Here is a 21,006-nt window from a genome sequence, read left to right as displayed (position 1 = left end):
ACACACACACAAACACATACACAAATAGGGCATTGCATTTCATTAGGCCTCCAGAAAAAAAAAGAGCTACATATTTGTAAATATTTCACACTTTTGATATGCCTTTGCCCAGCAGAGGGCAAAATATGATCTACCGAAATGATGCTACACACACACACACGCACACGCACACACACACACAAGCATTGGGCATTGAATTTCATTAGGCCTCCAGAAAAAACAAAAGCTACTCATTTGTAAATATTTCACACTTGGGCAATATCTTCTCTTCTCTGTGTGTGTGTGTGTGTGTGTGTGTGTGTGTGTGTGTGTGTGTGTGTGTGTGTGTGCGTGTGTGTGCGTGTGTGTTATGTGATCAGATTACATCTGGTGGGCAAAATAGACATTACAAGTGTAAAATGTTCACAAATGAAAGCTGATCACACAGAATTGTGATAATTGTATAATTTTTTGATTTACAAGCATTCAAGTCAATTTGACCTGGAAAAATTTGACCAGGTTTTATTATTTTCTGACATTAAAAATGGTCAAAATGGTTTCAAAACAATCTCCTGGCTTTGAAATATACCAGCCTGCAATTGTGCATCAACTTTTGTGCCTCTGCAGTGAAAATAATTCAAAATTTCTTTTTTTACTAAAAAATGAGGCAATTTTGTATATAAATAAGGTTTATTATACCAAATATTATTATTTTTATTTTTTTTGCAAAATATATGTTAATAAGTTGGAAACAAGTTAGACTTAGAAGGTGAAAAAAAATGGCTATCATATATACTTCATTTTTTATAAGCAGTCAAAACAGACAAGGTCAAGTTGACTCGGCGTTCTTAATTTGTATAGGAATTCAGGAAAGGAAAATAGGAGGGTTAAACAATTTTCATATGTGCTTAAACATAGCTGCTTTGCATAAAAAACTAAACAATCACTTGCCTTTGAAACATAATACAAATAATGTTTTATCAATAATTGCATTTTCTATCATTGTTTTTCAGTCAATGTAGAACAACTTGAGACAACTTTGTCAATTGAGCTTGACAAGGAGGAACGATCACTGAAAACTATCATGGGCATGTTGAGCAGCGACGAACCTGGAAGTGACACATATTTGGTCAATATACAGTCATTTGAAAAGATTGATTTTCTGTCTAAAAGCAAATATTTCAAAGAACTGTGGAGAGAAACAGCAAAACAAGCCAAGAACACAGAGTTTAAGGATGTTACATTAATTCCACTTGACCAAGTCTACGATAATATTTACAAACCAGCCTTTGAAGAATTTAAAAACTCCTACAAGGCCTTGAGGGACCTCTCTATGACTCTTCAGGACATGAAGAGTAAACTGGGAAAATATTTAGATAGCATGTCAAAAGAACTGAATACAATGGCAGAGGTGTTCAGTGAGGATCAACGTGAATGGATTCACAAGACAGATAAACACATTAAACGTTACAGAACTCTTCAGTCTGCTAAAGAAAATGCAGAAGTGATCATTGAATTAAAAAATAACCTCAGGCTGTGTGGAGAGTTTGGTGACATAGATAACCTCAAGGTATGCAGAATAGCAAGAATTTCAACTGCTGAATGCTTTGTTTTTCTTTTGCATGTTTAATGAGTTTACACTGGAACTAGATCTAAATTTGAAAGTGAGTTGTTTTTTCCCCTAGACCTAGTTACTTTTCAGGACAAATTAGCATTTTAAATGATTGTCCTGAATATAAGCATTATTAAAAGCATATAGACAAAACTGGATCAAGTCAAGATAAAAGATCATCAACAATACATTTGATTATTACAATTGAAACTGAAAAGATTGACCTCTTTTCCATCTGTCATGGAAAAGCAATGCTTGTAATCATAAATATTCTTCTGATGTTATATATTAAACTGTAGTAATATGTAATTACAGAATATGGACTTCAGTTGCTTGTGTGATCTCACTGAAAATGTGGCCAAAGCTGGAAATGAACTGAAGAAAATTCCAAAGGAAACAAATAGCTTTCTAAGACAATATAATGACTGCATCAGAAAAGGATTCATCTCGTGGATTAAAGAAATTATAAAGGGTAAGTGTTTAGAAACTGTCACAGACAGAAGACCATGGAGACAGAGGTAACGTAAAAGTAACAGTGTTTATTGATATACGGTGGAGAAAAGAAGTTAGCGATGGCAAAACAGTGCAGACGAGGCTCCAACACACACACGGAATGACTTGAAGCAGACCCGCTCGGATTGGCTTCTTGGGAAGACGATGAACTTGGATCACTACTGAATAAAGAGAGATAAAGAGCCGAGTTAGTAGACACAGCGTGCAAGAGCAGCTAGCGTGTACAAGACTGGAGTGTGTGTGTGTGTGTGTGTGTGTGTGTGTGTGTGTGTGTGAGCGACGGTGATTAGAACTCAGGTGATGAGGATCTGGTTTGTTGTGTGAGGGGAGAACCTGGCGATTCCATGACAGAAACCTTTACTTATAATAGTACTCATAATTTAACTTAAATTTATTTGTTTGTTTGTTTATTAGACTTTGTTATTGCCTAATGCCTTGGATTGTCCACCATTCCTGACAAACTGCCACATGCATTCTCCACCATGAACATGAAAGATTTATGTTATTATTAGAATTTAGAAAATGCTTCCAGATCAATGCTAAGAAATGATTGTTAACCATTGATAAACCACAGTAATTAGTAGTTTATGTATTACTTTACTTTTACTCTTTAATTTTAGACACAGGAGAGCTAACAGCATTTGTGGAGCTGGCCTCAATCTCTGCTGGAGAAAATGCCATGGACATTGATAAAGTGTGCTATTTCAGAGATGCCATATCTGCTGCTGCACCACTCATATATCAATTGTCTGAAAGATCTGGTACTAAAGAGCTCCTGCAAGCTATCAATAAGCTTGGATGTGCTTTGGAAAGTGACCAAGAGCTGCAGAATAAACTAGTAAGATGAAATTTTGAACTTCCTTGTGACAAAAAGTGTGCGGCTGTTAGCTGTTGTAAGATGAGAGAGATGCAGTGTATGGCCAAAAGTTTGTGAAATCCTGATTATCACACCATATGTGGTTCTTCACAGTTATACAGATTGTCTCTGTGTGCCATAGCATTACATTTTCCTTTCACTGGAACTAAGAGACTCAAACCCTCATCTACTGTAGCATGACACTGTGCACAAAGCAGCTCCATAAGGTCATGGTGTGTTAAAGCTGGAGTGGAAGAATTCTTGTGTCCTAGACAGAGCAAACTAATGGCATAAAATACATTTTAAAACAATTTAAGCATTTGTCAATAACCCATTGACTATAATCACATTGCTGATGACCTTGAAATGACCTTTGTCAGTGTGCAGTGCATTAAGAAATATTCCGACTCCTTCATTTTTCACATTTTATGTTGCAGCATTATGGCAAATACTTTAAATTATTTGTTTTCCTAATCTATACACAATAATGACAAACAAAAAGCAGATTGTGCTCAGTTATAAATCAGCTAAAAATGTACAAATTTATTTTAAAAATAACTGAAATTTCACAGTTAGACCATTTTCTATGGCAAGTGAAATTTGGCTCAGGTGCATCCCATTTCTCTAAATCATCTTTGAGATGCTTCTACACTTGGAGTCAGAAAAATGCAGAAAAATGCAGATAACAAAAATGCAGATCAGAGCAAGTCATGTGGCCAAAGTAACTGTCTGCAGAGCTCAGAGACAGGATTGTGTCTAGGCATAGGCTACAAAACATTTGCCTTTTTGGAGGTTCTGTGGCCTCCATAATTCTTAAATGGAAGAAGTTTGGGACAATCTGAACTCTTCCCTTATCTGTTTAGCTTGATCACATGAAACCACAGTTCTATCTTTAATCTCAGCTTAATATGTTATATCTCTATCTGTTATATCTTAGAAATGTTATTATAATATTTTTAACAGAAAGACTCCTGCACCAACATGGAGTGGCTCAAAATTGCCTATGAGACTCATGGTTCTGTTGAGAGGTCGTCTTTGCAACAGGCCACAGATATCAATGACAATGGGATTTACATAATCAAAATTCCATCTGATGCTCAGGGAAAGGTGAAATATTCAAATCTGTTACTTATTACACTCAGTTTATAGCTCTTTACTGAAGATATTACAAATGCCCAGTGTTATGAGATTCTCTTTTCTTGCATTTCTTCATAGAGCTGCTCTATCTGTTTATGGTTTCCTATTAAATTTATGCTTATTTGTTAGAATAAATTAAAAAAGAAAAAGTAACAAATAGCAAACACTGTATCTAAACTTGTACATACAAATTTACGAATTTTATTTTGCAAAAGGTGGTTTAGTTGTACTAAATGACTCCCAAGATGCAATCCCTAATGATGTTTTACTTTGTTTTTAAGATTAATCCAGAAAATTGCCTCACATTAAGGTGCAAGGAAAAGTTGTCTGATGGACAGGATGCAAAATACAGAACATACGGTCTTGCTGAGCTTCAAGATCTGCACAACAAGCTGATGCTGATTACTGTCAGTGTTAAAAATCGAGAGGATGAAATCACAACCTACATTGAGGTAGGTTTATGATTGGAGTTCTAATGTTCTCTACCACTTTTAGCTGTGAGGTGTTTACATAAATATATATAACTTACTTAAAAACTAAATGGTTCAGAATCAAATGCAAGTTAGTTTCATTTAATTTTTGTTTTCATTCCTCTTCTGGCAAAATCTGTTAACATTTTTTACTTTTTTCCTAGCTTTTTGCAAATTCCAAATACATCCCTACTTTTTATCCTATCAATTTGATCCAAATTCTTCCCTCAAATGTCAAGCAATGTGATGTGGTTAGTAAATACTGGAGTAATGCTAAAGGTTAAACATCTGATTACAAAAGACTTTTTAGAGAATCTTTGTTGTTTTCATCATCTGTTAGCTAGTTATGTAGCTACCTAAGTTAGACATGACAACCTTGACTAATTAAAGAGCAGGGAGGATCATGTCTGGAAGGTGTTTTAAGGAACAGGCCATTACTTGGTAAGGCTGAATATTTAACATATTCCTCTGCAATACCATGGAAAAATTTGAAAATAACCCTACTTTAACATCATTACTCGGGTTTATCAAGACCTTCAGAAAACATGAATTTTAAAGTCAGGAGTGTTGAAACTAAGCTGTGCAGAGCAATAGATCTAACACAGTAATAACAACACTTGCTATTCAAAAAAAAGGCTATAGTATTTATCTCTTTTTTCAGGTTTTGGAGCAGATAATAAATGTGGGAAAGTGCTTCCTTGACCTCCGTGATGCTGGACATATTCTCTTTAAAGACTGGGAGATGACTGCCTACTGCCAACAAACACATGATATTAAAATATGGGTGAAGTTTGGTATTGCGAATGTAGAGATCAAAGGTCACAGATCGTTGCTAGTTGAGTTGAAAGGACTGTGTGAAAGCATGAGGAGCTGTCTCTATGAATGGTTAAAGTACACAGAGCAGAAAAGGAACACTTACTACTACTTAAATTTCTTCACAGCAAAGCAGCTAGTCTATCTGTGTTGCTCTGTGGCTGAATATCGGATTGGGTGGAAGAACATTAGCACTAGTCTTCTCAACATGTTAGCCATCATGAAGGACGACATTCAAGAAAGTGATCTGCAGAACGCTCTCACCAGAGCACTCGAAACCCCAGTTGAAAGTGCTGGATCCCAAGCATCAATCGAGCTTAAGAAGTTCCTCAGTGATTATCCAGACATGATAGAGTATTTTCTCGATACTGGTTTTACAGAGGAAGAGACCAAAGCAGCAATTATATATTGTGAGGAAGATGAGCAAGTAGAAGGAGGAGATACAGACTCAAGGACTGTAGAGGAGTATCGAGACAGTGTGATGCAATGCATTGATGATCATCAGAATGATGAAGAATGGGTCAATGAGTGGTGTGAGAAATACGAGACAAGGCGGGATAGTGTTCTTAAAAATCAAATGAAATTCAAAGGTGGACTCACGACAGAAGAAGTTTCTTTTTCAATGACACAGGAGCAGATTGCAGCAGCATTTGACAACTTGGAAAATTCTGATGAGAAGATTGTAATGCTTTGGAAGACATACCACAACAAACTCTCAGGACTCGTATCAGACAAGTTTGTAGACTTAGATGTTCTTGGAGAAACCATGAACCATCTTGCTAAATCTGCTGAAGTAACTGTGACACGAAAACTGCCAATCACTTTGGAAAGGGGCAAACCCAACCTGATTTCCTGTAAAGATGTTGAAATGCTTCCATTTTGCTTATCACTGTACAGTGATAAAGAGCAGTCATTGCCAACCTATGATGAAATTCTGGTCTGTACCTCTGAGACGACTGCAGAAGAGGTGGAACTGATCATTAGGAGAGCTGTACAACCTGGCAGCACACATGAGAAGATCTACTGCTTACTGAATGCAGACCAACTAAATCATGATGTGTCTCGGAATTTCGAGTCCATTTTTTACAAAAAAACTCAGGAGTCACATGTCCAGGGAGGCGCGTATAAGAACGATTACCAGTTAATTATTTTTTGTGACTCAAAGGCATATCACAGTTATGTGGCCACTGCTTTTGACATGTTTAAGAGGACGGTTACCGAGAATCCAAATCAAAATGAGGGAATTAAACAGTACCTCCTTCACAAGCACCAAACTTCCTCAGAAGCTGGAACTGCATTTACAGAATTGAACCAACCTGATAAATTTCAGCTGAAAACAAAAATCATTTTCTCTGAACATGCAGGAATGGGTAAGAACCATTTAAATTAAATATAATTTAAGTGTAATAATAAAAATAATAAAATATAATTTAAGTGTAAGTGGCATTTTATACTGATTGTGTGTGTTTCTCAAATGAGCTGAATGTTCTGGACCTGTGTCCTTTTGGACTTGATGATTTTTTTAAATGTGTTCTACAACAGGAAAATCCCTGTATGTGAAAAATCTTGTGAAAGAGTCTGAAGGAAGCCTCAGAAGTGCAGGATTTACTCATAAAACAATCCGTATAAACCAGTCGCACCTGAGGACAGAGGACATTGTCTCTGAGCTGCGGCAGTATGAGGACAAACCCACAGACAAATTCCCGAGAATCTTTCACTTTGACATTCCTCCTGTGGTTAGTATTTTTATTGTATAATATTTTCCCAACATGTAATCTCGATGCCCTAGTTTAAAACAGAATCACAAAGAGAGTAAAGCACTGGTTATTAAGCAGTTATCTTGTGGTTTGCAGTTTATTAAGTGTGCTCATGAAGTGCTGAAAAAACATCACAAATAATCCAGAATAAAGGGTTGGTACATCAGTTGTAAAAAGGTGTGTGATCAGTTAGCTGGTAACTGTGTATGTGACACTACACCTTGTGTGTGGGTGTTGTAGTTACTGTTTGTAGTTCATAGTGCATTCTGGGAAATGGAGTTTGATGCTGATTCTGGAGATGACATGACAGCTGGGAGTTTCTGTCCTGAGTTGTGTGATGGAGGCCGTTCTGTGACACTGCTAAATGGCGATAAATTGCTAAAGGCTGAGAGACATTCCTCACATCTAGTCTACTGTGAACACAACTCTGCTGTACTGTATGTCATTTACTGACTCCCACACTAAATTCTCTGTTCAGGTGACAAAAGGACTGTACACCTTTCTGCTGCAGCTGTTTGTGTTGAGGTGTTTCCAGAGCCCTGATGGGATCATATGGAGATACAATCACTCCCACATTTACTTGGTGGAATACACAAAACGAAAGCACAGGGAATGTGACCGGCACAGATCTGAGGTAATCACCAGGCTTAGATTTAATGCTGTAAATATGTTGTTTACTGCTAGATACTGCTGATTTCATGTTTGGACTGGATTCTGTTTTATTATAATTAATTTTCTTTTCATAAACACACACAAGCTTCTCTAGCAAGTGGGTTTAAACATCAACTGTATATATCCTGTAATGTTAAAAGGCGAGTCCTTCGTGTAGTGTATTCATATTTATTCAGTTTTCTAGACATTTAGAAAAAAAACTTGGTTAATTAAAATCTAATGTATTAAAGTTACCTTTTATAAATATTGTATTAAGGTGAATTAAGATCTGGTTTTAAACATTTAGTAAAACCATAACTTCTGTAATTATTTTTACTCTCAGATTTCATCTCAAGTAGAAGATGCATTTTTGGAAATGTTGCCATCTGTGAAGTGTCTTTCCCCTGAGGAAACCCTGAGACACCTAGAGCAGCAAGGATCGTATGATAAAGACTACCAGCTCATGGACAATGCAGAGTTTTGTAGTGAAGCCTTTCAGCGCACTTACCAATACTTTAAAATCTACAGACTAAAACAAGACCAACTGGAGAGCTTCTCGTTCAGTCCTGGATCTGTAGAAGATTCACCAAAAGAATGGTTGGATTGCCTGTTGAAGTTCTGTGACATTAAAAACCCATCTTGGGGAGAACTCAGAAATTTTACACACTTTCTAAACAGTCAGTTGAAGAAATGTGAGCAGTCTATTTTTTGTAGCGCTGCGTTAAAAGATGACCTGACAGGCTTTAAAAAATTTGTTGTGAAATTCATGATGACAATGTCCAAGGATTTTTCCATGAGATCTCTGAAGACATCGGATGACAGTGATGAGACAGCAGAAGACGGAGCAGCAGAAGACATAGTTCTCAGAGAATTTCAGCTGCGAAGACGATGGGAACAACAGGCACATCCTTACATCTTATTCAATGCGGATAATGAGTCCATGACATTTTTAGGATTTCACATTCACAATTTAGATGCAGTTGATGCTCAGACTAAGGTGGTAGTGGAAAAGAGGATTATTGATAAGAGACTTTTTAGCCAGTTGTCAGCTCAAAGAGTGCCCTTTAACATTAACTTTGAGGAACTGCGCCGTGTTGAACAACTTGATATTATTGGCAGAGTGCTAGGAGTCAGTACTGTGATGGATCCAGATGATACGTATCAGTTGACTTTAGATAATGTGATGAAAATCCTTGCGATTCACCTTCGATTTGAATCTGACATTCCTGTGATCATCATGGGAGAAACAGGATGTGGAAAGACCCGACTGGTCCAGTTCATGTGTGACCTGCTGAGATCAGGGAAGCAGAGACAAAATCTGATTGTAGTGCGAGTGCATGGAGGCACATCATCAGAGGTCATTTACCAGAAAGTGAGGAAGGCAATCGAGATTTCAAAAGAGAACGAAAAGTATAACTTGGATACAGTGCTGTTCTTTGATGAAGCTAATACAACAGAAGCTGTTAATGCAATCAAAGAGGTGATGTGTGACAAGACGGTGAATGGGGAACAAATTGATGCACCTCGCCTTAAGATCATCGCAGCGTGTAATCCCTACAGAAAGCACTCAAAGGAGGCCATAGAGCAACTGGAAAGAGCTGGACTGGGATACAGAGTCAGAAGTGAGAATACGGAGGAAAAACTTGGGCAGATACCAATGCGTCAGCTGGTCTACAGAGTTCAGCCATTACCACCAAGCCTTACTCCTCTGGTGTGGGACTTTGGAAAGTTAAATGAGCTCACACAGGAGCTTTATATCACACAGATGGTCAAGACTTTCTTTTGCAAAGAAAACCTCCCCAATGCTGAACAGCAAGCTTTATTTACAAAGGTAATCTCTGCCTCTCAGAAGCATATGGCAGAGCTTACTGATGAATGCCGGATGGTCAGTCTCAGAGACATAGAGCGATGCTTGAAAACAGTCATGTGGTTTTATCAACAAAGGCACAAATTATTTAAGGAAATCGACAAAATTAGAAGAAACAAAGGAGGCGTTGATGATGATCTGGTGCAATCTCTTATTCTTGCAGTTGGAGTCTGCTACATGGCTTCACTAGAGAAACGAAATGAATACTTGGAACAAGTTTCAAAAGCTTTCTCTCTGTCCTGCAGTGATATTCGGACAGAGATTGAGCTTTGTAAAGATGCATTCATCTCAAACATCGACTGTCCAACTTCAGTGGCAAAGAATGAAGCTCTGAAAGAGAATGTATTCATGATGGTTGTGTGCATGAACTTAAGAATCCCTTTGTTTCTGGTTGGAAAACCTGGAAGCTCAAAGTCTCTGTCCAAGACAATTGCTGCTCATGCAATGCAGGGCAGGGCTTCTCCAAATGATCTTTTTAAAGGATACAAGCAGGCACAGCTGGCCTCATTTCAGTGCAGCCCACACTCATCTCCTGATGGCATCATCTCAATATTCAGGCAGTGTGCACAGTTTCAGAATGAGAAAAATTTGAACGAATATGTTGCTGTTGTGGTCCTGGATGAAATTGGATTGGCAGAAGACTCTCCAAAAATGCCACTGAAAACATTACACCCCCTCCTGGAATACGGATGTGTTGATGATGAAAGTCCTAATGAGTTCAAGAAAGTTGGATTTATTGGAATTTCCAACTGGTCATTGGATCCAGCAAAGATGAATCGTGGTATTTTGGTTCTGAGAACATCTCCTGAGACAGAGGAGCTGGAAAGCACAGCTCGTGACATTTGTTCAAGTGATAAGGAACCAGTCAACACAGAGATTGCATGTTTGATTCCAAAGCTTACAAAGTTCTATTTAGAAGTGCTTAAAAAACAGAAAACTGAATTCTTTGGACTCAGGGATTTTTACAGTCTCGTAAAGTTGATTGTGTCTTATGCCGTTACAGAAAATGGCAGTCCATCAGATGAGGATCTAACGAGAGCTGTGCAAAGGAATTTTGATGGTTTGGATTCTCTCAATGTTTTGGACATTTTTTCAACTCTTTATAAATCAAGAACTAAGAAATGTGACACGGTCTCACTTCTCAGAGAAAACCTGGACATAAGGACCTCAGGATTTACTTCCAGGTACCTTCTTCTGCCGACAATCAATCATGCTGCTCTTCAGATTTTAAAATCCCAGAACATCATTGATGAAAGCAGTGTTGAAATCATCTTTGGCTCAGGATTTCCACATGATGAGGAATATTCTCAGGTTTGTCGCACAGTAAACAGAGTAAAAACATGCATGGAGACAGGAAGGTCAGTTGTCCTTCTCAATATTCAGAGCCTATATGAGAGTCTCTATGATGCTTTGAATCAATGCTACGTTAAATTAGGTGGGAGTTACTACGTCGACCTGGGACTAGGATCCCATAGAGTTAAATGCAGAGTCAAAGATGAATTTCGACTGATTGTCATTGAAGAGAAGAGAACAGTGTATGAGCAGTTCCCAACACCACTGCTAAATCGACTGGAAAAACACTGCTTGGAGATGAGCAATATTCTCCCAGACCATGCTCAGGAGATGAAGACTGAATTGGAGGACTGGCTAAACCTATTTGTTACACGGGATTCAAATGAACGAGACCAGCTCCTTACCACCAGTAGGAAATACGACACTATAGTTGGCTACACAGAAGACACATGCGCGTCTATCCTTCTGGAGTGCGCTCCACAAATATTGTCCCAGGAACTGGATCAAGATGAGAGAGTGAAAGTTCTTGAAAAGGCGCAGGAAATGCTTCTACAGTGTGCAACCCCAGATTCAGTTTTGAGAGCAACTAATTACATGGAGGAACATTCTGAGAGATTTCTTGAGGTGTATTTTGCAAAGCAGCCACATGGCAACCTAATAGAAGCTTTAAGAAAATACAGAGAGACGGAAACTGATGGAATTTCCCTTGAGGTTTGCTTTACATGTGTATTTGTATTTGTCACTTCATAGAATTCTATATAATAATGCATTGAATTAATTGTTTTATTATGACTCATTATTTAAAACAGGTATCCACATATTCTCGACTGCTCAATAAAAGAGATGTGGAGAAAATCAGTAAGGAGCTTGACATTGTGGAAAGTGATTCCTGTCTCTTCCTGCTGAATGAATTTTACACAGAGCAGTCATTTTCTCAAACAGTGAGGTAATAATGTTACTGGATGTAATAATAATAATAATAATAATAATAATAATAATAATACATATATTAACAATAGAAATATCTTAGAATTATTTTACAATGATTTTAAGTAAACAAATTCATCTATACTATTCTAAAAGATAATCTGTAGACTTGTTGGTGCTTTCCAGTATTGTGACCAAAGTGATTTTGTTTCTTCTAGTGAATTTGTTGCTGCTGATGCAGGAGCACGCAAACTCCTGCTTCTGCAGTCTTACTTTAATGATCCAAAACAAAGTCAGCGACTTCTCTTCTGTGTGAGGTAAAAACAGAAACCAATGAATAATATATTACTGTACTGTATGTTCATGGGTTTTGCATGTTTTTTTGCAAGTATTAAATTTGTTTATAAGCAGAGTTGGACATTTAAAAACTGGCACTTAAGAAGTAAAGATTAGCAAAACAACCAAGGAATATGTAACCAGGTGGGTGCCTTTCAAGCAAATCCATGGCCACCAGCATGCCTCTTTATAAGCTCTTCACATACCTGCAAGTAGCGCAACTCGCGACACCTGTGCGCGCCGCTATTTAAGACCCTGATTTTCGGCACTCGGTGTGTGGATATAGTCTTTGCCAGAGTTAGAACAGTAATACGTATCAGAGTACGTAGCGCTCTGAGAGGTAATATATATACACACCAAAAGGAGTTATAAAAAAAATTCTGCTTGGCATAACCTAAGAGGTAATATAACACTAAGAGGTCGAAAAGAAGAAGCATTTTGATTGAGTTTTCAGAGTAATAACCTGTATTGGAGCGCACATTGCTCTGAGAGGTAATTTTCCATTAAGCAAGGAGTTTACGCTTCTGTAAGTTTCTGATCAGCTGTAGACAGCCCTTCAGGTGATGTTCCTCAGGTCAGCAGCTTGCAGACGGTAGCCTCTACGGTTCACGTTCGCCCCCACCCCCACAGGGCTGCCAGGGGGCTACAATGCATTTATCATGCAGTGTTTATTTGCGTTTGAGATGCAGCCCTCTCAGTTTCATTCTGAAAAGGCCAAAATTGCCTAAATGATCTGCCTTTTATCAGGGAGAGCACTGGCCTGGGCTACGGCCGTTTGGCTGACTACCCTATGGTTGGTTCATTTATTGATGCTCTGCGAAGCACTTTTGACCACCCTATTGGGATAGGAACTCTGACCTCATCCCCGCTTTGCATATGCCAGGGCACATGCTCGGTAGCCAGCTTACCATTGATATCCGAAGCTGAGCTGGAATGACTAGGACCTCCAAGCAAGCCCTAACGGTTCAAGCCCTGGATGGGCACCCATTGGCTGCTGGGCCCATAACCATGCAGACAGATTGGCACACCTTGCGCTTTGGCCCTCATACAGAACAGCTTTCACTATATGTCACTCTGGCTCCCGAGTTACGACTTTTAACTGGGTCTTCCCTGGTTGCAGCTGCAAAATCCTCAAATAGACTGGGCCATACAGTCAGTCGTGGTCTGTGGTTCTCATATGCAGTTAATAAATTCCCTGGCAGTTTTCCAGCACCTCATCAACGAGGTCCTCAGGGAGACCCTGAATCGCTATGCCTTTGTATACCAGAACGACATTCTCATCTGCAGCAGTTCATGGAAGAATCATCAACAACATTATATTTAGAAAAAAAAATAAAAAAATAAATAAATATATATATATATATATATATATATATATATATATATATATATATATATATATATATATATATAGAGAGAGAGAGAGAGAGAGAGAGAGAGAGTTACCCCCATTTTAATTCTATCCTGCACCATTTTTTTATTCTGTTAACAAATCACTTTTAAATTGTGAGCATAATTAAAACGTTTACATCCAGCACACAGGATGTAGGCACAATTAACTCTGCTAAATATTAGGATGTGCTGGTTTATATGCTGCTGAATAATTACTGTTGTACATATTTATAAATGTGACTTAATTTAACTAAATAAACAAGCGTTTTATTGGAAGCCTTTTGTTACAAGACGGTCGTCTAGATGCTGATTAGAAACCTTAATTTGTCTGTAAATACACCACAGTAATAATGTAACATCTCTTAATAGTTCATCTAAAAGCTTCCTGTTTATTAAATGTGTGAAACTTTCAGACACAGCATTTCACGGATCAGATGTTCAGCCTCACATGGAGCTGCTTTTGATGTTGTCCTTCTCACAAGGCTCCCTCGGATTTCAGGCGGCTGTGGATATATTGCTACATTTGGAGGTTATTCCTGTTTAATATTTTTAATTGCAAAGTGCAATAAACAAAGCTGTAGCTTTTATAAATAATGTGCACATACCTGTACACTGTGAATCCAGACCCGGTTAACTAGCGTTATAGACTCCAAAGCACTTCTGTAAGTCACTCTGCATAAGGGCTTCTTCTAAATGTATGAAATGTCACTTTGAATGTGTCTCCTTTTAGACGGCTGGGTTTCACTACACATAGATGAACTAATCGGAACTCCAGGATTTCCAGGAAAGATTTATGAACTGCAGAAATGCACGACTGTCTCAGAGACTCTCGCAAAAAGTTCCAATTCTGCAGCAGGTAATGTTGATATCACTTTGCAGCCTTTTGCAATTTTAATATCTTTTGCCCTGTAGTCTACTATAGTTATAGTCATATAGTGTTTGTATTATACTTATAATGTTGTTAAAGTAACTGTTTTACATATTTACAGGCAATCCTGATGTGGATAGTCCTAAAACCACATTTTCTGAAAAACAGGTAAGGGGTTTGTGTGTATGTGTGTGTGTGTGTGTGTGTGTGTGTGTGTGTGTGTGTGTGTGTGTGTTCTTCCACTGCACTCCACGTTCAGCTTCAGCAGATGTAGAGGGACCTGCCACACAATGGTTCCACTAGACCATTGAGAATTTTTCTATTGTTGGACTGTCACTGTGAAAATTAGACCTGTCCTTGCTTATCTCTGTGTGACTTGCATCCCTCTAAGCACCACTTTTTCTAGACTTTGAGTCCAGTGTTCGGGGCTTTTGGTCTGCCTGTGACACAGCACTAATGTTTATATTGTCCACAGAAAGGAATTATTTTGCTTTATGTTCGGAAATTTGTTCTGTGTGATTCTTTTTTTAAATCAATATATGTTTATTATACCTTTTTCCTTGCAGCATGTCTTGGTTGACACACACTTGTTAATGAAGAAGTCTTTACAGAAGGGAATTATGCAGCTTCGCGACAAAGCAGATAACACACAAAGAGCAACAAAACGTATAGAGATTCTCCATGGGCTGCTACAGAACAAATACTCTGGTGAGAAGTCAACTGGAAACAATCTCTTTACTGAGTAACTGGAAATGATGCCTCACTATTTCAGTGTTGTGTGGCATTTAATGAGCCCTCTATAGAAACAAAGTTATAAGCAGCTGCCTTTGCTTCATCATTTTTATGTTCAAGCTCTAGTGCATGACTAGCTTATTCAGTTGTGTTTTTATCAGTAGGATGACAGAATGTACACATTAATGAATTTGTTTCAACAGCATCTGATGCTTTTATTAAATCACTGGAAAGGAGAATAGTCAGTTTCCTCTCAGAGCTGGAGAAAAAGAAAGGAAAAGAGAACTGGGTTGTTGCTCAGGCACTTTCTGATCGTTTTGTTGCCGAAGGCAGTTCATTCAGGTACATAAACATATCGCGTATAGTCAATTTGAATTAAAGGTATTATAATCATAATAATGAGAAAAAGAATGAAATACTTGAATAAAAATGTATTTACTTTTCAGGCATGTGCTGTGGGTTCATCTGGAGGACAGCGTAGCCTTAGCCATTGCCCACATACTGGCAGTCATTGATGGAGACAACAACCTCGATAATCTGATCAATGATCAGCTGTTGGAAAAGTCTGACTTCTGGCTGAATGTGTTTCAGGAGGATCACTGGGATCTGCTGCACATTCCTGTCACTATGTCAGTATTCATTGTTGTTCTTATTTAAGGAAAAATGGGCTTTGTTTAAACCTTTTATGTTCATTTAAAATATTCATCATTCATTCATCTTCTACCACTTATCCGAACTACCTCGGGTCACGGGGAGCCTGTGCCTATCTCAGGCGTTATTGGGCATCAAGGCAGGATACACCCTGGACGGAGTGCCAACCCATCGCAGGGCATCATTTAAAATATTATTTTTTAGAACTTTTTAATCTGTAATTAGTTCCATGGTTAATGCTGTTATAAATATGTGATATGTATAAGTATTCATGAATGTATTAAACACAGATCAGCCATAGCATTAAAGCCAATTAGGGCTGTTTCGGTGGCACAATGTTCCAAGAGGTTGGCAGCAGATCCTTTCCTGTAAGTTGTGTTGAATCCTCCATGGATCAGACTTGTTTGTTCGGCACATCTCACAGATGCTGGATCAGTTTGAGATCTGGGATTATTGGAGTCAACACTTTGAACTTTGTAATGTTCTTTAAACTCTTCCTGAATGGTTTATGGGTCAAAGAGCATCCTCTTGCTGATAGAGGCCGTGAGTTCCAGGACCCAAGGTTGCCCAACAGAACATTGCCCAGAGCACCACACTACATCCATAAGCTTACCTTCTTCCCATAGTAACACACACACCCGGCATCCACATGTTGTAAAAGAAATTGAGATTAATCAGACCAGGCCTCCTTCCTTTGCTGCTTCATGGTCCAGTTCTGATGTGTCCAGTTCTCCTTCCACTGTAGGAACTTTGGGTAATGTAAAGGAGTCAGCATGACCACGCTGATGCTCTGCAACTGCATATACCGTGATGCTCTGTGTGATCTGAATCCTTTCTATAAAACCAGCAGTCACTTTTTACTACAGTTTTTAGCTACAGTAGCTCTTCTGTGGGTTCCGACAAGATAGATTAGCCTTCACTCCTCCATGATTCTTGGGCTCCATGACCCTGTCTTTCTCTTCATCAATTACTTTACCTGTCAGTGGGTTTAATGTTGACTGATGGCTGATCGATGTATATGTTTTTATATGTATTGTCATTGGACTTGTTTACTTTAATTTAGAAATATATTTCATTTATATATCTATATTTTATCATTTTTTAGAATTTTAATATATTTTTTCCTTCTCTATTTTCCAGCTATCAGGGGTCGGTATTTGTTCTGTCAACAAGTGGAGACCAGACAAAGTCATGGACTTGTCATTTCCCATTTAGCTGGGCTTTAAAAGAGAGATTTGAGAAGATTTGGTCATGTGTCATCAATCTAGAAGGTAATACATGCACATACATGATGTTTGAGCTGCCTGAAACACTGATGTTTTTTCCTTACATTATTATACAATACAAAAAATACAATACAGTATTTGAAACTTACAGTACGCTACTTAAATTATATTAATTATATTGGTGAAATTTCATGTAGTAAAATTGATAAGACATACCGAGGGCTGTGTGGATTGTAGATGTGGATTTATTAAATAAAACCTAATAAGATTGAAGCACGATGTGCACAGATAAAACTAAATGCAAACCCTTTAGAAATCATGGCAAAACGAAATGTGTATTTATAACAGAAAGAACATTTTTACTGGTGTAACTGAATGTTTAGATTTTCAGCGTTTACTGCTATTTATAGGTAGATATGTGTAACGACATAGAGCATAGCACATTTTGTATCAGACCCCCCAGTCCATTTTTAAGGATGCAGAAATATTGGAACACGTCACTGTTTTTTTTTTTGCACAGGTATGTCCTGTTAGATTATTGTTTAGACAGTAACTAGCTACATCAACACTTGATAGACATACTTTTGGCCTGTCCATGGGAGAAAAGCAAGCCATTTTCAAGCAAGAGAATCAGTTAGAGGCACTGCACATTCCTCATAGTCATTGCAGTGCAGACAAAAAGTTAAAAGACAATACAAAAAATACAAAAAAGACAATACACAAAAAGACAATAAACAGAAACAGCGCCAACCAGTATAAATACTGTATGTTCAACTAATATTGTGTGCACTTCTAATACTACAGTAGAATGAACACAGTTTCTTAGCAGCAGGTCCCTGAGATAATGTATAGGATTGTAGAAAAACAGCAAACGACTGAAATATTGTACAGTATGTGCAAAACGACTGAAATGTTGGATAGTATGTGCAAAGAGCAAAAAAGTGTGCAGAACAGCATATAAACAGTTTGATGGGTGTAAGCAGCATGTAAACAGGTTGATGGATAGGTATATTGGAAGTGTGTGTATTTGGTGTAGGTCTGTGCAGTCCATACAGATGATGTGCATGTGTATGTTGTGCTCAGTACAGTTCAGTTCAGTTATTGAGAATTCTGATGGCTTGTGGGAAGAAACTGTTACACAGTCTGGTCGTGAGGGCCCGAATACTTCGGTACCTTTTTCAAGATGGCAGGAGGGTGAAGAGTGTGTGTGATGGGTGTGTGGGGTCATCAACAATGCTGTTGGCTTTGCAGATGCAGCGTGTGGTGTAAGTGTCCATGATAGAGGGAAGAGACACTCCAATGATCTTCTCCGCTGTCCTCACTATCCGCTGCAGGGTCTTGAGATGATGCGAGATGATGCAGTTCCCAAACCAGATAGTGATGCAGCTGCTCAGAATGCTCTCAATGGTCCTTCTGTAGAACATGGTCAGGAAGGGGGGAGGGAGATGTGCCTTTCTCAGCCTTCGTAGGAAGTAGAGACACTGCTGAGCTTTCTTGGTGATGGAGCTGGTGTTGAGTGACCAGGTGAGGTTCTCCGTTAGATGAACACCAAGAAATTTGGTGCTCTTGACGATCTCTACAGATGATCCGTCAATGTTCAGCGGAGAGTGGTCGCTCTGTGCTCTTCTGAAGTCAACAACTATCTCTTTAGTTTTATCAACATTCAGAGACAGGTTGTTGGCTCTACACCAGGTAGTTAGCTGTTGCACCTCCTCCCTGTATGTTGACTCGTCATTCTAGCTGATGAGACCCACCACAGTCGTGTCATCGGCGAAATTGATGATATGGTTTGAAGCTCAGCAGTGTCTCTACTTCCTACGTGAGTCAGCAAGGTGAACAGCAGTGGACTGAGCACGCAGCCCTGTGTGGCTCCAGTGTTCAGTGTGGTGGTGCTGGAAATGCTGTTCCCGATCCGGACTGACTGAGGTCTCCCAGTCAGGAAGTCCAGGATCCAGTTGCAGAGGGAGGTGTTTAGTCCCAGCAGGCTCAGCTTCCCAATCAAGTGCTGAGGAATGATTGTATTGAATGCTGAACTAAAGTCTATGAACAGCATTCGTACATAAGTGTCTTTATTGTCCAGATGGGTGGGGGCTAAATGGAGGGCTGTGGCAATGGCATCCTCTGTTGAGCGGTTTGGACAATACGCGAACTGTAGGAGGTCCAGTGAGGGTTTTAGCTTGGTCTTGTGCTTCATGACGAGCTTCTCGAAGCACTTCATAACGATGGGTGTGAGTGTGATGGGATGATAGTCATTGAGGCAGGACACTATAGACTTCTTTGGGATGGGGACAATGGTGGTAGTCTTGAGGCACGTAGGAACAACAACGCTGCTCAGGAAATAAAATCTGAAATTCCAAACAATCCCGAATTTCTTTGTAACCAATGTGACTCTTTTTTTTTTTTCAACACAAGTGTTAAAGGTAGGGTCTCCGATATTTGAGAAATGCTTCAGAAACCTGCGTTGGGGCACCAAACAAAACAAAAATCAAAACAAACGTGTAGCCAATGAGCAGTAAGGGGCATGTCTTGTCAATATGGGCAGAGAGAGTGTTCAGTGCGCATGTGTGACATTAGCAGAAAGCGGTTTTAACATTGACAAGAAGGATAAAAACAAAGAAAGAAAGCGAAGAAAGGCTTACGATAAGGCAAGAAGTAGGACCCGTGTTAATATAGAATCAGCTTTAATCAGCTTTCCAGCGCTGGAGAGAAGGCCTGCGATGGGACGCCGAGTTTGCCGCATATTCACAGATAGGAGTTTCCCCGAGTCAATAACTCCTGAGCTAAACGCTGTTACTACACAAATAACACCTCTTTTCTATTCTAGTAAAGTAGAGAGGCAGCTACAACCACGTTTTGCTAGTAACAGCGTTCAGCTCAGGAGTTATTGACTCGGGAAACTCCAATCTATGAATATGCGGCCAACTTCCCGCTCCTTCAGTTCTCTCCAGCGCTTTAAAGCTGATCCTATATTAACACGGGTCCTACTTCTTGCCTTATCGTAAGCCTTTCTTCACTTTCTTTCTTTGTTTTTATCCTCCATGTCAATGTTAAAACCGCTTTCTGCTAATGTCACACATGCGCAATGAACACTCTCTCCGCCCATATTGACAAGCCCCTCCCCTTTCTGCTCATTGGCTACACGTTTGTTTTGATTTTTGTTTGGTGTCCCGACTCAGTTTTCTGAAGCATTTCTCAAATATCGGAGACCCCACCTTTAATCCAAGTGTGTGACGAAGAATTCCCATTAAAATACACATTAGAATTTTAAACCTGATGCGGGCAGCTAGAGGAAGTCAGTGTTTGAATAACAGCAATGGGGTAGTGTGGGAGAACTTGCCTTAACCCTTCATATACCAATACATTTGAGGGCTATGTATGTATGTATGTATGTATGTATGTATGTATGTATGTATGTATGTATGTATGCATGCATGCATGCATGTATGTATGTATGTCTTTACTCAGTCATATATACTCTTCTAGGACCATGTGCTAAGCCTTCTAAAAGGTACTTTGAGAAGTTTGAAGAACTGATACCTCTCCCCTGGATTAAAAGTATCACACAAGGCCATAAGCTGTTTGCTCTGTTTTCTGAAGATCTTGTAAACATCTCAATGCCATCATGTCCACACGAGCTAAATAAGGTAAGTGAAGAAGAAAACTGAAGAAGATGACTTCTTGGTAAATAATTAGTGCTCCTGATTTGCTCCTGTGGTCTTCAGAAAAATTAGGAGCAATAAAATAAATTCTACTGAGTTGATTCATTGGCTTAATGTTGCATAATTATAGATAAATTAAATAAATTAAATAAATTATAGACAAGTTGCTTGTATAGACCAATCTCGTGGTGATATTAACCAAATAAATTACCAAACTCTAAAAATGATGAATACCAATGTATTATGGTTATATATCATACTTTATAC

General features: G+C 38.7%; 1 protein-coding gene across 1 annotated transcript in view; it reads left to right on the top strand.

The window, feature by feature from the left end:
- LOC132855417 (E3 ubiquitin-protein ligase rnf213-alpha-like) overlaps positions 1 to 21,006 on the top strand; it is a 68,232-nt gene that overhangs the window by 27,273 nt on the left and 19,953 nt on the right. The window contains exons 23-41 of the mRNA XM_060884348.1: positions 993 to 1,549; positions 1,907 to 2,063; positions 2,725 to 2,942; positions 3,924 to 4,067; positions 4,379 to 4,549; positions 5,229 to 6,750; positions 6,923 to 7,116; positions 7,616 to 7,771; positions 8,132 to 11,659; positions 11,758 to 11,894; positions 12,094 to 12,192; positions 14,017 to 14,132; positions 14,334 to 14,459; positions 14,593 to 14,639; positions 15,038 to 15,179; positions 15,407 to 15,545; positions 15,650 to 15,832; positions 16,995 to 17,125; positions 20,564 to 20,724. Of these exons, the coding sequence (XP_060740331.1) occupies positions 993 to 1,549; positions 1,907 to 2,063; positions 2,725 to 2,942; positions 3,924 to 4,067; positions 4,379 to 4,549; positions 5,229 to 6,750; positions 6,923 to 7,116; positions 7,616 to 7,771; positions 8,132 to 11,659; positions 11,758 to 11,894; positions 12,094 to 12,192; positions 14,017 to 14,132; positions 14,334 to 14,459; positions 14,593 to 14,639; positions 15,038 to 15,179; positions 15,407 to 15,545; positions 15,650 to 15,832; positions 16,995 to 17,125; positions 20,564 to 20,724 (7,928 nt within the window). The remainder of the gene's footprint in view (positions 1 to 992; positions 1,550 to 1,906; positions 2,064 to 2,724; positions 2,943 to 3,923; positions 4,068 to 4,378; positions 4,550 to 5,228; positions 6,751 to 6,922; positions 7,117 to 7,615; positions 7,772 to 8,131; positions 11,660 to 11,757; positions 11,895 to 12,093; positions 12,193 to 14,016; positions 14,133 to 14,333; positions 14,460 to 14,592; positions 14,640 to 15,037; positions 15,180 to 15,406; positions 15,546 to 15,649; positions 15,833 to 16,994; positions 17,126 to 20,563; positions 20,725 to 21,006) is intronic.

Source organism: Tachysurus vachellii, chromosome 12 (assembly GCF_030014155.1).
Source record: "Tachysurus vachellii isolate PV-2020 chromosome 12, HZAU_Pvac_v1, whole genome shotgun sequence".
In the NCBI taxonomy this organism is placed as follows: domain Eukaryota; kingdom Metazoa; phylum Chordata; class Actinopteri; order Siluriformes; family Bagridae; genus Tachysurus; species Tachysurus vachellii.
This window is presented reverse-complemented; position numbering and strand designations above follow the sequence as displayed.